Source organism: Aulonocara stuartgranti (genome assembly GCF_965226115.1).
Source record: "Aulonocara stuartgranti genome assembly, chromosome: 20".
Lineage (NCBI taxonomy): Eukaryota > Metazoa > Chordata > Actinopteri > Cichliformes > Cichlidae > Aulonocara > Aulonocara stuartgranti.
This window is the reverse complement of record NC_138956.1, coordinates 1916831-1932543: the sequence shown is the minus strand read 5'-3', so window position 1 is coordinate 1932543 and position 15713 is coordinate 1916831. Positions and strand designations below refer to the sequence as shown.

At 42.5% G+C, this 15713-nt stretch overlaps 1 protein-coding gene across 1 annotated transcript; it reads right to left on the bottom strand.

The window, feature by feature from the left end:
- Positions 1-8765: 8765 nt before the first annotated feature.
- Positions 8766-15441, bottom strand: LOC309697693 (uncharacterized protein; the record flags this gene model as incomplete). The annotated part of the gene is made up of 2 exons (XM_082519807.1): positions 15315-15441; positions 8766-15094 (listed from the first exon to the last, which is right to left on the bottom strand). The coding sequence occupies exon 2, from the start codon at positions 14403-14405 to the stop codon at positions 8766-8768; it is 5640 nt and encodes a 1879-aa protein (XP_082375933.1). The 5' UTR covers positions 14406-15094; positions 15315-15441.
- Positions 15442-15713: the final 272 nt, after the last annotated feature.

The following is a 15713-nucleotide window of genomic DNA, read 5'->3' as shown; positions in this document are numbered from 1 at the left end:
ATAAATAATACATTATCTGTTGTGACAGTAATGATTAGTTCTAGTGTTAATTGTAACATTAAAATAAACTCAATATAAATCGAGCTTACCCTCCTCTGTTGTTTGAGGGACATAAAAAGAGGTGAAGCCAAATGACTGAATAGAATATAATGCTGGTCAATTTGTGTGACACACACACACACACACACACACACACACACACACACACACACACACACACGCGCGCACGCACGGATGAGTGCTTTAATGAATCCTGTCATTACGACGGAGGAGACATGGCTAAACCCCTGTTATTCTGCATCTCATTTTCCTCCCTTTCATGGTACTCTCATACAACTCCACTGAATTGTAATTAATTTTCAATTAAGGACAGTAATTTAATTCATTCACTCAGTGAGGTTATATTTAGTACTCGTTTATGCTACAGAGCTGTCATAAAACATGTTTTTGCTCGAAGAACTTTGTTTCAGGTTCAAAAACTAAATAAAGATGGCATGTATATAACATGTACACGAAGGGGTGACAAGTTGAAGGAAAAAACATGTAAAGCACATTACTAAGATGCTGCTACCAAAGTCCTTGTGCATTGACTCTAAAACTCTGTCGAACTCTGCTGGAAGGATTAAATTGCGAACACATATCCCCTCATTTAGCTGTCCAACACCATGGACCAAAATCCCCCACAGTGTTCAGTTGGGTTAAGATCTGTTGACTATAGAGGCCACATCATTTCTACTTTCATGAAATTGTTCAGTGGCCTCTCGTGACCTATGGATGGAGGCAGTGTCTTCCTGGAAGAGATTCCTATTAGGATCGAAGTGCTTCGTCGCAGGATTAAGGGGATCACTCAGTATTGATTTGCATTCACCCTTCCCTCTGAGGGGATGGGTAGACCCAAACGATGTCAGAATAATGATCCCTATAATAGAGCCACCTTATTCCCTCTTTGTAGGGGTCACACATTCAAGATATTATTTTCCAAATCACATTTCTGTAGACCAGGACCTGCAGTTTTTGCATGACTAAGGTCACAAATGTGTATTTTGTAATAAGATGTTGATCCTTACTTACTTAGCACTTAGTTCCTCCTACGCCGGGCGGCGCATCGGGCAGCTAGTGATCTCCATCGATGTCAGTCAGCAGCGACTGCTTCAGCTTCGTCCCAGGCAATGTTGACAGTTCTCAGATCGTCCATGAATGTTCGACGCCATGTGGTCTTTGGTCGGCCTTGCTTTCGCTTGCCAGTGCGTGGACGTCATGCCATGGCAATCTTAGCTGGGCGATGAGGGGGCAGGCGTAAAATATGGCCCGCAAAGCGGAAGCGCCTTTCTGCAACAACATCGGCTAATGGGCGGGTGCCTGCTCTTCGTAGGACCTCCTCATTTGTTATTCGGTCCCGGTAGGAGATTCTCAGGATTCGCTGCAGGCCACGTTGTTGAAGCACGTTCAGGTGTTGAATAATTGCACTTGTTGAGCGCCAGGTTTCACTAGCGTAAAGTTCAGTAGGGAAGACGATAGAGTTCAGTAGTATGATCTTGACCCTTACATTCAGGGAGGTCGAGTTCCAAATAGGTTGGAGACGTCGCAGGACACCAACTGCCTTCCCTACTCTGGCATCGACATCCCGATCAGAGACCCCGTCATTCGAGATGATGCTGCCAAGATATGTAAAATTCTCCACCTCTTCAGCACGTTGTTGGTTGATCATGACAGGAATGCGGGCACGTGCATAGCCAACTCGGAGTACCTTGGTTTTTTTGGCGCTGATTCTTAATCCAACTTCCGTTGCCTCCCTCTGCAGGGAGGTATTGGAGGTCTTCCTGAGTCGAGCCCAGCAGGGCGATGTCATCTGCGAAGTCCAAGTCAGTGAGATTACGCGCTTCGTGCCAGGGCACACCGATGCCAGCTTGGTCAACTGATCGTCGCATGATGAAGTCAATTACCAACAGGAAGAGGAAAGGGAATAGCACGCATCCTTGTCGGACACCAGTATTGATCTTGAAGAAATCTGTGCCGCCGTCATCCGTCCGGACGCAGCAACGGGAGTTGGAGTAGAGACAACGAAAGGCATCTACAAACTGCTGAGGGACTCCATAGTGGCGTAGGATAGCCCATAGAGTCGGCCGGTGGACGCTGTCAAAAGCCTTCTCAAATTCAATGAAATTAATAGAAATCTTCCTTTGGTATTCAAGTTGTTGATCCACTGCAACCAAATTATAACCTGTCTGTTGTTGCTGACACTCTGATCAAGTCCTCAGTTTGCATTCTCAGTTACCTGGGTAAGAGGTTTACTTCAGTTTTTCCTTACAAATCACTTTGCTGTTTGAACTTACGAGAAACAGCCATCAAGTGTGTGCTGTATAACCATAATTTCTCGACATGCTGACTCCAGATGTCCCTTTATTCACTGTTCCTGTTGAAACAGTCTTTGTTACCGAACCTCCTGTCATCTAATCCCAATCAACTTCACAGTAGCTTAGATCATTTCGCTTTCCATTTTGATACAAATTCAAAATCAGCTATACAAAATCTGTCACATTTTATACGTATCACAGAACATGACTAGACACTCATTGCTTGATACTAATTGCAACATGCAGCAGGGGCTCAATATTCTAGTGCAGCGGTCCCCAACCTTTTTTGTGCCACGGACCGGTTTATGCCCGACAATATTTTCACGGCCGGCCTTTAAGGTGTCGCGGATAAATACAACAAAACAAAACTAGTACCGGTACCGAAAAAAGAAGATTTATTCATAACACACGTGAAAGACCCAGGAAAACCGAGTTAACGATCAAAACGATAACAAAATAACGCTGAAAACCGATAAAAACCCTGAAAACCAGACATTTCACATTCAACTCTCGCGGCCCGGTACCAAACGACTCACGGACCGGTCCGAGGCGTGGGGGTTGGGGACCGCTGTTCTAGTGGTTTACACATTTGCATTACAAGCGAAACATCTCTGGTTCGATTCAGGGAGGAAGCACATAATCCCTTGTAGGTTGCATCTGGACCTTAAAAAAATGTTTGAAAAATCTGCCAACTCAGACATGTGGATCTCGCTGCTGTGGTGACCCTTTGTGAATAAGTGAGCAGATGAAAGTAGCTTTAATTGTATCATGCAGTGCACCTGTGTGGAAGCTTGTTTTTTCTCTCCCCTCATTTATTCCATTTTTGCTTTAATTTGTGACCCGTAGTGCCACATAAATGTTTTACTTCTTCTATAAAAAAAAGAACCACTCACAATTATTTAGCTGGATTCACAGTATAGATGCATAAAATGACACCTGAAAGGAGCTGACAGAGTGCACAGCGAGAAGAACCTCACCACAGTAAAGCAGGCCACTGCTGTGGTGAACTTTAAATTGATATTACAGTCCTCAGGGCAAAATATAAATCTCACTGGTCTCTGCTGCTGCCGCTGTATTCTTCTTTTTTGTTCTCTTTTTTCATCCAAACTCCCGACTTACAGCTGACTCTCTAGTAACAAAAAAGAAAAAAGCAGTCGACAGTGCTATAGGATATATCAGGGAATAAATTGATGAAGTAGCTTCTCTAGGCTGCCCTGCTCCTTAGAGCTGATGAAGATAACAATCCGTAACAACATGGTGACTTGGAAAAGGCTGTGTGTGTGTGTGTGTGTGTGTGTGTGTGTGTGTGTGTGTGTGTGTGTGTAAGGTGGTGACTCAGGGAGAGATTTAGATGATGAATGAGTGACCTTGCCTAAAGAGCTACATGTCCCTCTAGTGTGGCTTGATGGAGAGGTTGCGCTGGGTCCTGCTGCGTATGTGTGTCTGCTGCTGTGTGTGCGCATATACGTGTGTATGTGCGCATCTGTACTTGTGTTTGTTTTTGCCCTGGTTGCGCACTTAACAAATGCACGTATTTTTGCATCTGTGAGCATTCGTCACATGTATAGCTGAGCAAATGTGATTTAACCACCAGGGAGAAGGAAACACAAGCATGCAGCACATTGACTTTCTAAAAATATTCACTTTCTCTTCAAGAGCGTTTCCAAATCTGTAGGAGATGTGAGATAAAAACATTGGCTTTATCCCGCATAAACAGGCTGTGTGGGCAACAAGGTGTCAATTTACTTGTGCGACTGCAACCATGAACTTGGTACCTGTGTGGGGCACATGCTCACACCTATATGCATGTTGTGTGTCGTGCATATGATCAGTTTTAACAACTGATATGAGACACCTCTCCTCCCCACTGAGTTTGCAGATGCCAGGTGGAGGAACAAGACGTTATTGCTTCATCCAAATGTCAGAGCACAGCATGTGCATCTGGTGTGTGTGTGTGTGAGACACCCAGAGATGCTGTAAGAAAATAATAATAAAAGAAAAAAAATCCAATAATATATTGATTCATTATTCTTGTTGTGTGGAGCATCTTTATAGATCCAACTCACTGGAAACCAAAACCTGGAATATTTTATGTATGTGTTTACTGACAAGCTCTGCTTTGGAAGACGAGTAGTGCTGCAGTGTGCCTTTATGATGCGTCAGTGCAGCACTTTCAGTTTTGTTTCTCTATTATTCATTACCCTTTGTCTGACGAATGTTTTAGTTAGTGTCACATCGGCTTTGTTTCTGTGCTTTGATGAAGCAGAGCAGGCCAGTTCCCGACGACATGATGAATCACAATGGAAAATATTTTAGTTGGTCACCTTTAGGCTACTGCAGTGTGACAGCAAGACACAACTTACCAGTTCTGACATACACATTTTGCAGGCACATATGCACACCATACAAATTTCACACATAGGTTTAATCCAAGAATTACATTTGCTGTAGCAAATAAATAGTGAGGAAAATGCAATGAAATAAACAAGAACAATTTATACATAATCTTAAAGATGAAATTCAACTGTTGAAGCTTAACTTCAGCTAATCTGGACAGGGTGCGTTCTTTATATGTGTTGCAGTTTTTCCTGCAGTATTGGCTCCTGTCAGCTCAAGTGGAATCCCAGAATGAGACATGCTGTACTTAACTTGAACATTTTGCTAACCAGATTGGTTTACCTCCTCACCTTTCCATAGTATTGGGCAAGGTTTGTGTTTGCAAGGACCAAAGTTCAAATACCCCGCATATCTAACCTCATCCATCGGTGACACTGGTTGTAGTCAACATTCAGTGTCGTTTTTTGTACTATTGCCAGCAAATGTGGGATTTAAATATTTTAAATGATTTGAATTTAATTCTGTATTATTTACATTTTACACGGCGTCCCAACTTTTTGGAAAAAGAGGGTTGTAGCTTCATTTTTCAACATGTTGTAGTTGAGTCAAAAATCCTGGTCATTGGCTACAGCATCAACTTTTTCTACTGTTTTGGCAGTGAGCGATGAAGAAGAAGAGCTTGTATCTTCCTTTATCTGTGTGGATATGATGAAGTCCTCAAAATGAAATAAATACTTATTACATTGTTCTCTTTGTCACCTCACTTAGAGCTAGCCATACACTCACGCATACACCATACACTTTTTTTTTGAGAGTGTCTCATGACAATGGCATACGAGCATTAGGGATGGGTACTGGTATCGGTTCTGACATAAACGGTAGTAACCAGACCGAAAAGCAGCGCACATTTCGGTGCTTTATTTTTCTTGAGATGTCACACACTTTAGATTCTAGCCAATCATTTTACCTTTGCAAGCGTAGTAGGCGGGTCCAGGTACGTACGTTCTTTTAGAGCAGAGCTACAGATTAGAAATGCCCAAGGCGAAGCGGTCAAATTCTGGCTGTACTTCACAGCAAAAGATGCAAACTCAGCAGCAACAAGTGCTCTAAGCTGATACTGTGATACTGTGCAAAGGAGGTAACACCTCGAATCCAATGAAACACCTGGCGACGCATAGCGTTTTTTTAAAAGCCGAGAAATGCGCCGTATTTGATAGCTTGCTGCAAGACCTCACATCGTTCACATCTACTGCGGGTGTGGTGCCTGTTATCGGACCCGGAGTTTGCAACATCCCCCAAAAACCCGAAGAGGAGAGTCCTGGCCCCTAGCCCTGCCAGTGTAGCAGAAATGATGAGGATGATGATGGCAGCAGCAGCCGTTCTTCTCTCGGTCAGTAGCTTAATGATGTTCGTGTGTAATTTACGTTGAGTAGGCTAACCACGTTATTACATTAATGCAGGTAAGGTGAACAAGCAAACATCATCATAGCTACATGCGGCTGTCTTCTTGTTTGATGGCAGATGCTCCCTTCACCCTGGCCAAAAAGGCTAAAATGACCATAGAAAAAGTGGAAAACAGTTAAACATGAGAGGTTTTTGGACAAAGTTTGTGTTTTTTCCATTGTTTAAGCACTGCTTCCAGCCAAGAGTGATGCCATATATGCCCCATAGCTGCAGAAAAGGCTAACATTGTTATCTTTTTACAAAAAAACAAACAAACAGCTGAACATGAGAGGTTTTTGGACAAAGTTTAAGCACCGGCAAACCTCCACCTGCCACTCCCGGTAAAGAGGTGAAAATCGATTTAAGAGCAACAGGACTTAGCGCCGCTGAATCTTTGATTTTTTTGGATTTTTTGCTGTGTTTTACTTGCATCTATTTGAAAGAGGGCGTGTAAACACTATTTTATTTTATATGCTGGAATATGCAGAAAATAGGTTTAAATGTTAAACAAGTCTCTTCAAGTCAAAGACAGTTGCATATAATTAAATTTTTGCGTGATGCAATGTTAAAAGATTGAAACTAATAAAACAATTCTTTAAAAGAAACTTTTTCATTTGATCCAATTTTATATGATGGATTTTGCAGAAAAATAGAATTGGGCTGAAAGATCTATCGCTTTATTACGTATTCAGGTTGTACATCATGTTTTTAAAAATAACTAAGTAATTAGTAACTAATTACTTTTGAAATTAAGTAACCAATAAGGTAAAGGGATTACTTTCTTCGAGAAGTAATCAGTAATTAGTAACTAATTACTATTTTCAAGTAACTTGACCAACAGTGCTTATGAATATGCTGAATATGTTATGACAATCTCATTTTGTTCTGATTTATGCAATCTGTTTCCTTTTGTACTATGTACATACTTTTACTTGATATTTATTTAATTTTAGTTTTACTTTTAATCTGACTTTTCTGCTTTGTTTCTGCCTTGTTGGCTTGCTTGCAATACTATTTAAACTTTTCCATTTACAACACTTAGAACAACAACATTCTGAGTGATTTGCAGTGTAGAGTGCAAAGAACTGCTGGGAGCTCTGCCAGCGGGGAGCTGTATAGTTGTCTAGTAAGGAGATGGCGAGAGTTTAGACAAGGAACTGTGCTTTTGTGAGAAATGGATCAATAGATGTTGTACAGAGCAAATTGACAGGATGGCACTTTGGCTGTGATGTTGGTCATATGAGGCTTAAGAACAGCAAGGATGTGTCATGGTGAGGGAACAATAGCAAGTTTTACAAAGGAGCAAAAAAGCATTCTTTATATAAGCTTCCAGTTACTGCAGATTTGTTGAATGCACACACATAATGCAAACCTCCCATTACACCCCATCCCAAAGGTGCTCTGCTGGATTGAGATTTTGTGTCTGTGGAGTCCATTCGGATACAGTGAACTCACGGCCAAATACAAGAAAACAGTTGGACATTATTCGAGCTTTGGGACATGGCACGCTATCCTGCTGGAAGCAGCCATGGGTACATTCATGAACAGACAGACGTGGCCAGCAAAAATTGTAGCTGCCCACTTGGAATTACCACTCGTGACGCAGAGAGCTTCGACTGATGCAACTTTATTCTCTCCTCTTTAAACCACCGACAATATGGCACCGTGAAAACTATAAAGATGCACAAACAAATACCATTAAACATTCAAGTAGAAAGTGCAGAAATGTTCGCATTTTACTATAGAAAATTATTTTGATTAACCCAAATAGTGATATTGACATAAATCAATAGTTTTTAAACTACTTATGTTACAGCATTTAATAAAATGAATTAACAACAACCATTCTGTCTCTTAAATACATAAACAATCATTTGCAATCATTAACCAACCTCTTTCTGCTTCCAAGGGTGCTAATCATGCTGAATCAGCTAGCCAACCTCCTCCATGCGCATCTCTTAGCCAGTCTTTCCACACCACAAACAAATGACATGCTCTGAAGCAACGTGTTTGCGTCGCCTCACCGAGAACAGAACAGGAAGTCTGACACAATAAAAGAGGAAGTGCTAAGGTACTCTTCAAAATAAAAGCGCAAAGTAAAGTGGCTTTGCCGGCATTTACACTCCCACCAAATCCTGATACAATGAACGAACAAATTCACAAAGCAAGTGAATTGTACAGGATTTCTTACACTAATAAATGGATGACTGAATTGAACTATCAGAGTTATACAGGTAGGTATACTTAATGGATTGAGGTAGTGTATAAACATAACTATTATTGTCTTAACATATTTTGTTTTATTTAATTCTCAAGGAGTAGTACTAGTTTTTGGATTGGTCTCTCAATAATTGAAGGTTTAGAAGGGGCATCTTGCTTTCTTTGAGGCTTTCTCTCTCCAACTCGCACTTTAACTCGACGGACTAAGCCATCATGGTCTTGAAAGGTCTCCACAACTCGACCTAGTTGCCAATGGTTTCGTGGGAGATTGTCGTCCTTGATAACAACGATATCATTGACTTTGAGGTTACGCCGAGGTAAGTGCCATTTTTGCCTTGTTGATATGTTGAGCAGATACTCCCTTTTCCAGCGGCCCCAGAACTGTTCAATAAGGTATTGGACTCTTGTATGCTACAAAAAGATGGAGAAATCTTCTTTCATGAACACTCCGGGGGGTGGAAGAGCAACCTTTGTTTTCATCGTGATGAGATGATTCGGCGTTAAAGGTTCCAGTGCATGAGGATCGTTGATTCCGTCAACTGATAATGGGCGACTGTTGACAATAGCCATGGCTTCATATAGCAGCGTTCTGAGGGAGGCATCATCAAGCCGACCTGGGCACTGTGCGAAGGTTGCATTCAACACATTCCTAACCGTTCTTATTTGCCTTTCCCAGACACCTCCTGCATGGCTGGCAGAAGGGGCGTTGAAGACAAATTCGCACTGTTTTTCAGATAAGAAGGTCTCCAATTGCTTGGCGTCGCATTGCTTAAGTGCTTCCTTGAATTCGTTCCTAGCACCAACAAAGTTAGAACCTTGGTCACAGTGTAATTGTTGGACAGCTCCTCTAAGACTGATGAAGCATCTCAATGCATTGATGAAAGAGTCTGTTGACAAATCTTCAAGCATCTCAATATGGACAGCTCTTGAATACAGACACGTGAAAATCAGACCATATCTTTTGTGTTCTTTGCGTGCTGTCTTCACAATGAACGGGCCAAAGCAGTCCATGCCGCTAAATGTGAAGGGTGCTGAGGCTTCAAGACGTTCTTTAGGGAGTTCAGCCATTCGCTGGCTCTCTGTAGGTCGTCGAAGTTTCCTGCAAAGCACACAGGTGTGTATCATTTTGGCCACCAGCTTGCTCCCACCAATGACCCAGAATCCATTTGCTCTAAGCTCCATTTGTGTCTGGCTTCGACCTTGATGGCATGTCTTAGCATGGTAGTGGGACACAATGAGCTTGGTTATATGACTGTTGCTTGGTACGATGAGTGGATGCTTCACTTTGTGGCAAAGAGACGACCACTTTAATCTCCCACCAACGCGCAAGAGTCCATCAGACCAGATGGGGTCAAGACTGAAGAGAGAGCTTGAGTTTGGAAGGTCACCTTTGGCTTGAAACGTTTTTATTTCATGAGGGAAGGCGTGCTGCTGTACGATCTTTATCACTGCTTCAGCAGCCTTCTCACGCTCCTCGATCGTCACATGTTCAGTATGCTTTTGTTGAGATCTCAGTCTTTTGATTCTTGCAACCACCTTTATGAGTTTTGTCCAAGATGAAAACTGATTCAGACGATCGAGAATATCATTGAAGGTACTGACGTCAGTTGCGAGCACCTGAATTGTCTTGACTTCGGGATCACCAACAAGTAACTCAGCTGGAGTGCTAGGTGTTAGACGTAACTCACGTTCCCAGAGAAACTTTGGTCCTTGCAGCCAGTTTGTAGAGTGGATGTCTGAAACATGAAGCCCTCTGGATGCATGATCCGCTGGGTTTTCTGAGGTGTCCACATAATACCATTGATTGGGATTGCTGTTGTCTCTAATGAGTTGAACACGGTTTGCGACAAATATGTGGAACCTGCGAGCGTCATTGTTGATGTAACCAAGTACCACTTGGGAATCGGTCCAGAAGAATTCATCATCAATTTTCATGTCAAGCTCAGCCTTTAACAGGACGCTTACTTTTGCAGAAACCACCGCTGCTGCGAGTTCAAGCCTCGGGATACTTGTGACCTTTGAGGGTGCCACCCTTGCCTTTCCCATCACAAGGCTGCAATGAACCTCGTCTTTGTCATTTTTATATCTCAGGTAAGAACATGCACCATATCCTAAGCAGCTGGCGTCCGAAAAATGGTGTAGCTCTACTCTGACAATGTTTTGGAAGTCGTGTGGGTGGTAACATCTTGGAATTGAGACCTCCTTCAACTTGAAAAGACCATTTATCCATTTCTCCCACCGTGGCTTCACATCTTCTGGGAGTGGGTCGTCCCATCCAATGCCTCTGTGACAAAGCTCTTGTAGGATAAGTTTTCCACTTAGGCTGAATGGAGCGATAAATCCAAGTGGATCGTAGAGTGAGGCAATGACGGACAAACAACCACGGCGAGTCGAAGACTGATCTTTCAGGCTGATGTTAAAACTGAAGGTGTCGTCCTCTATCGACCACTGAATGCCAAGAGCGCGTTCTGAAGGGGATGGGTCAAACCCACGAGGTTCAATGGTTGCTGCTCTTTCAGAAGGGTCTAAGTTGGAGAGAGCAGCTTCTTCATTTGAGTTGAATTTGTGAAGGCGCAGGCCTCCTTTTCTGCACAACTCTTGTGACTGAATGATCAGTTCTTTGGCTTCCTCAACTGATGAAACGCTGGCTAATCCATCATCAACGTAGAAGTTTTTCTCCACAAAGGCTGATGCTAGAGGATAGTCGGTTTGATGTTGTCGTGCAAGATGCTTTAAACCGAAATTGGCGCATCCTGGAGATGATGCAGCTCCAAACAGATGAACTGCCATTCTGTACTCCTGAGGTTCTTTCTCCAAATCACCTTCTTTCCACCAGAGGAATTTCAGATAGTTTCTGGATTCAGGGGTGACAGCAAATTGATAGAACATTCTTTCAATGTCACAGATTACGGCCACGGCTTCTTTCCGAAATCTGCAAAGCACTCCAACCAGAGGGTTGATAAGATCAGGTCCAGTTAATAGGGTATCATTCAGAGAGACACCATGGGATTTGGCCGAACAATCAAAAACAACTCTTAGTTTGTCCGGCTTCCTGGGGTGATAGATTCCATGATGTGGTAGGTACCACTCGGTCTGCCCCTGAGATGCTGTTGGAGCAGGCTCTGCATCACCCCTGTTGATGGTTTCTTCCATGAATGTTCGGTACTGATCGTAGTATTGTTTGTTGGCCTTTAGTTTTTTCTTGAGACACTGTAGACGTACCGTGGCTAACCTCTTGTTGTTTGGCAGGTTGGGTGGGCTGTTCCCTTTGAAAGGGAGAGGCATTTCGTAATGTCCGTCTTTCCTTTGTGTGATGTGATTACTGAGGAACTGTATGAAATGGACATCTTCTTGGGACACATATTTGTTCTCATAGGTTCTCTCAGCAAAATCTGATTCCAGGGCTTTTAGAACATCTGTCGCTGATGGAACAGGCAACTCTTTTACTGTGAGCCGATGCACAAAGCTTTGGTTTCCTTGTCTGTCTAGGTGGGGGTTTGATGAGCCAATTATACTCCATCCTAGTTCTGACCTTTGTGCGAAGGGTTCATGCTTGTCACCTATGATGACTTCAAGAGGAGCCAGCGCAGATGGACAGTCATATCCAATCAGGAGCCCTACATCACAATCTTGGAGAGGCGGCAACTTTTCCGCCAAGCTTCTGAGATGAGGCCACAGTAATGCTGTTTCCTTTGTTGGGATGTACGACTTGTCCACTGGGATAAAGTCGCGGCTATAAGCCTGTTGTAGTTGGATACAACTCTCAGAGTGGAGTCCTCTAACTTGTAAACCATGAACACTCTTACTCGAGATGACTGTGTCAATAGCCGTCATGGTACTGAGTTTCAGTTTTACTGGTTGGACATCCACATTCAGCTTATCAAGTATGTCCTCCAAGACAAATGTTGAGTCACTTTGTGTGTCTAGCAATGCATAGGTGAGTATTTCTCTCTGTGGTTCTTGTACAGAAGACACAAAGACTGGGACAATACTTGAGGTAGCCGAAACGCGTTGTGTTGATGTATGAGACATGACCTTGTGTGTTTCCTGGTTTACAGGTTCTTCCTTGGGAGTGGAGCTATTTGTTACTGCTTCTGCAGGGTTTCGCTTTCTGTTTTCGTGCAAGCAGGTTGGATGACGACGTTCACAAATGTTGCACGTGTGTCGCCTTTTGCAATCTTTGGTGATATGACCTTTTCTTAAACATCCAAAGCAGAGCCGGTTTTCATGGATGAATGCCCTTTTATCTTCAACACTCTTAGCTGTAAAGATGGGACACTTTGAGATTCCATGAGTTTCACTTTTACAAACAGAACAAGGTGATTTTGGTTTACTAATGTTTGTGTCTTGTTTCTCCTGAGCGGAACTCTTTGGTTGCATGTTTGTGTTGAAGACTTTGGCTCTCTTTGGGATTCGATCATCTACAGGTTTGAAATTCATCAACAGTGGAGAAGCTATCGGGTTGCAAGCTATCCGTGCTTCTCTACTCAGGAAGTCTGTGAAGCATGCAAGATTTGGATAGGTGCCACATTCGTCAAGTTCATCTACAACAATTCGACTCCACTTGCGCACGATCCATTCTGGCAGTTTTTTGAGCAATTTGTGATTTTCTTCACAATCGTTTAGGATAGCTAGTCCTTTGACGTGTGGGATTGCTTCAGAGCATCCTTTGAGGAAATCAGCAAACTCTCGTAGCGCTAGTGGGTCATTTGCACTGATTTTCGGCCATCTCATGAGTTTATCACGAAATGCTTTCTGTATAATGAATGGGTTCCCATATCTGTCCTCTAAGACCTTCCATGCTCCCTTGTATGCATTTTCTGAATCTTGGTAAAAGAAACCTTCTACCGCTTTGCGTGCTTCTCCTGCGAGATAATTTTTCAGATAAAACATCTTCTCGCTTGCTGGAAGGGGTTTTCGGTCAATCAGATTAATGAATGACATTTTCCAATCGGTGAACTGCAAAGGGTCCCCACTGAATGTGGCAGGCTCAGGAACTGGCAAGCGATTCATACTTAATGAGCTAGCGATTGCTTGTGCTAAGCTGACAGACTCCTGGGTCGTTGTCATTTCTGGAATTGCTTGGTGGGGTTGGAATGATGCGGCATTTGGATTCAGCTGAGGTTCAATTTGCCTTCTGTAGCAAGCAGAGCTAATTTTACTATCAATTTCCCCGTTGTGGTTCTCAAACCCTTCAAGGCTGTTGTACGCCTTCACGCGAGCTATTGCTATAGCAACTTCTTTGTCTGCTTGTAACTGCTGTAGTTTTGCTCTTTCTTGTTCCAACTGTTGTTGCATTTCCACCTCTTTTAGTTTAATTTCTGACAACATTTTTGCCTCTTTGAGTTTCCATTCACTTTCTAACTTGTGAAGATGTGCTTGCTGTGCTTGAATTTCTTCCATAGCCTTTGATTGCTCCAGCTTGGCAGCAAGCTCTGCTTCTGCATCTACTCTACTGTTGCGGGTACAGGATGAGCCAGAGTGACGGCTCAATTGCTCTGACAACTCTATAGAGCTTGCAGTTTCTGTTATGCTGTTGCCAAAAACAGACCCATATTCGTTCTTGCTTAACACTTCTCTTACTCTTTCTTTCTCAAGATGGTTATTATATTCCTCATGAACGGTCTTTAGACGGTCACTTATGAGGTTACATACCTCCTTTGTTAGCGTAACACAGGCGTCCATTTTGTTGACAATGTCAGGTGTGGTGTTACTGTTACGCAGGATAGGTTCATACTGTGAACTTACAGCGTCGTGCTTTGCTTCAATGTCTTGCTGCAGTTTATTGAGGTCTTCTGCTGAGCAGAGGGATTTTAGTTTTGTTCTAGTTTCCCTTGCTACGAGCTTCCAAGAGTTATAAGTCTTGTTGAATGATTTTTCACGCTTTCTGATATCGTGCTTTTGCATCTCTAGGCCTTTCTCTGTTAATTTTCTCTCACGTGAGCTAGATTTGCATGGTGCGTTTATAGGGTTGTCTGTTTCTTCTTCTGATGAGCTGGATTCACATGGTGCGTTTGTGGGGTTGTCTGTTTGCTCTTCCGGTAGTGACATTTTGTTTCTGTAGCTGCCTTAAGTCGATTGTAGCTTTGATTGCCTTACTGCTTGACTATACTTTAAAGCTGTAGTTAATCTTTACCACAGAGTAACGCTGTGTCAAACATTTACTGATTATGGACATTCAAAGGTATGTTTAGTGTAAGACAGCAACAACAAATGTTCATAAATTAGCTAATGAGCTTCACCTTTTAAACCTTTTCATAAACAGACATCCTGTGAATTATTATTCCACAAAAAACACATTTCGCTCACCAAGAAACATTAACCAGATTCAGGGATATTATGTGTTGGCAGTCCATGAATTATTTTGGCCTCGTAACATTATTTAAAGAGTTTCTAGTTATGCATTAAGCTTGTGCATGTGTGTAAGCAGTCCCGTGTTTCTTCTTGGTAGTCAATGTCTCTTTCAGTATCTGGAGTCTTGAGTTTTAGTATGCTGTTCTTTCTAACCTTGCGAGTGCAGTTTGTGGATGCGAGTGGAATCAGCTGGCTGGTAACAGGTTGGTAGCTGGATCTCTGATGAAATGGTGTAAGGATCTCTGCAGGGATGGCAGGTCTCTTGCAGTCAAGGAGTTTTCACTGTAGCTGCCCACTTGGAATTACCACTCGTGACGCAGAGAGCTTCGACTGATGCAACTTTATTCTCTCCTCTTTAAACCACCGACAATATGGCACCGTGAAAACTATAAAGATGCACAAACAAATACCATTAAACATTCAAGTAGAAAGTGCAGAAATGTTCGCATTTTACTATAGAAAATTATTTTGATTAACCCAAATAGTGATATTGACATAAATCAATAGTTTTTAAACTACTTATGTTACAGCATTTAATAAAATGAATTAACAACAACCATTCTGTCTCTTAAATACATAAACAATCATTTGCAATCATTAACCAACCTCTTTCTGCTTCCAAGGGTGCTAATCATGCTGAATCAGCTAGCCAACCTCCTCCATGCGCATCTCTTAGCCAGTCTTTCCACACCACAAACAAATGACATGCTCTGAAGCAACGTGTTTGCGTCGCCTCACCGAGAACAGAACAGGAAGTCTGACACAATAAAAGAGGAAGTGCTAAGGTACTCTTCAAAATAAAAGCGCAAAGTAAAGTGGCTTTGCCGGCATTTACAAAAATATAAAAGTAGGCTGTGATGTTTAAAGGATGCTCATTTAGTACTAACATGTTTAAAGTCTGCTAACAAATGTCCTGGGCAGCATCACACCACCAACAGCTGAACCTAGGCAGGATGGGTCCATGCTTTCAAGTTGTTCACACCCAATTTTGACCCAACCATCTGC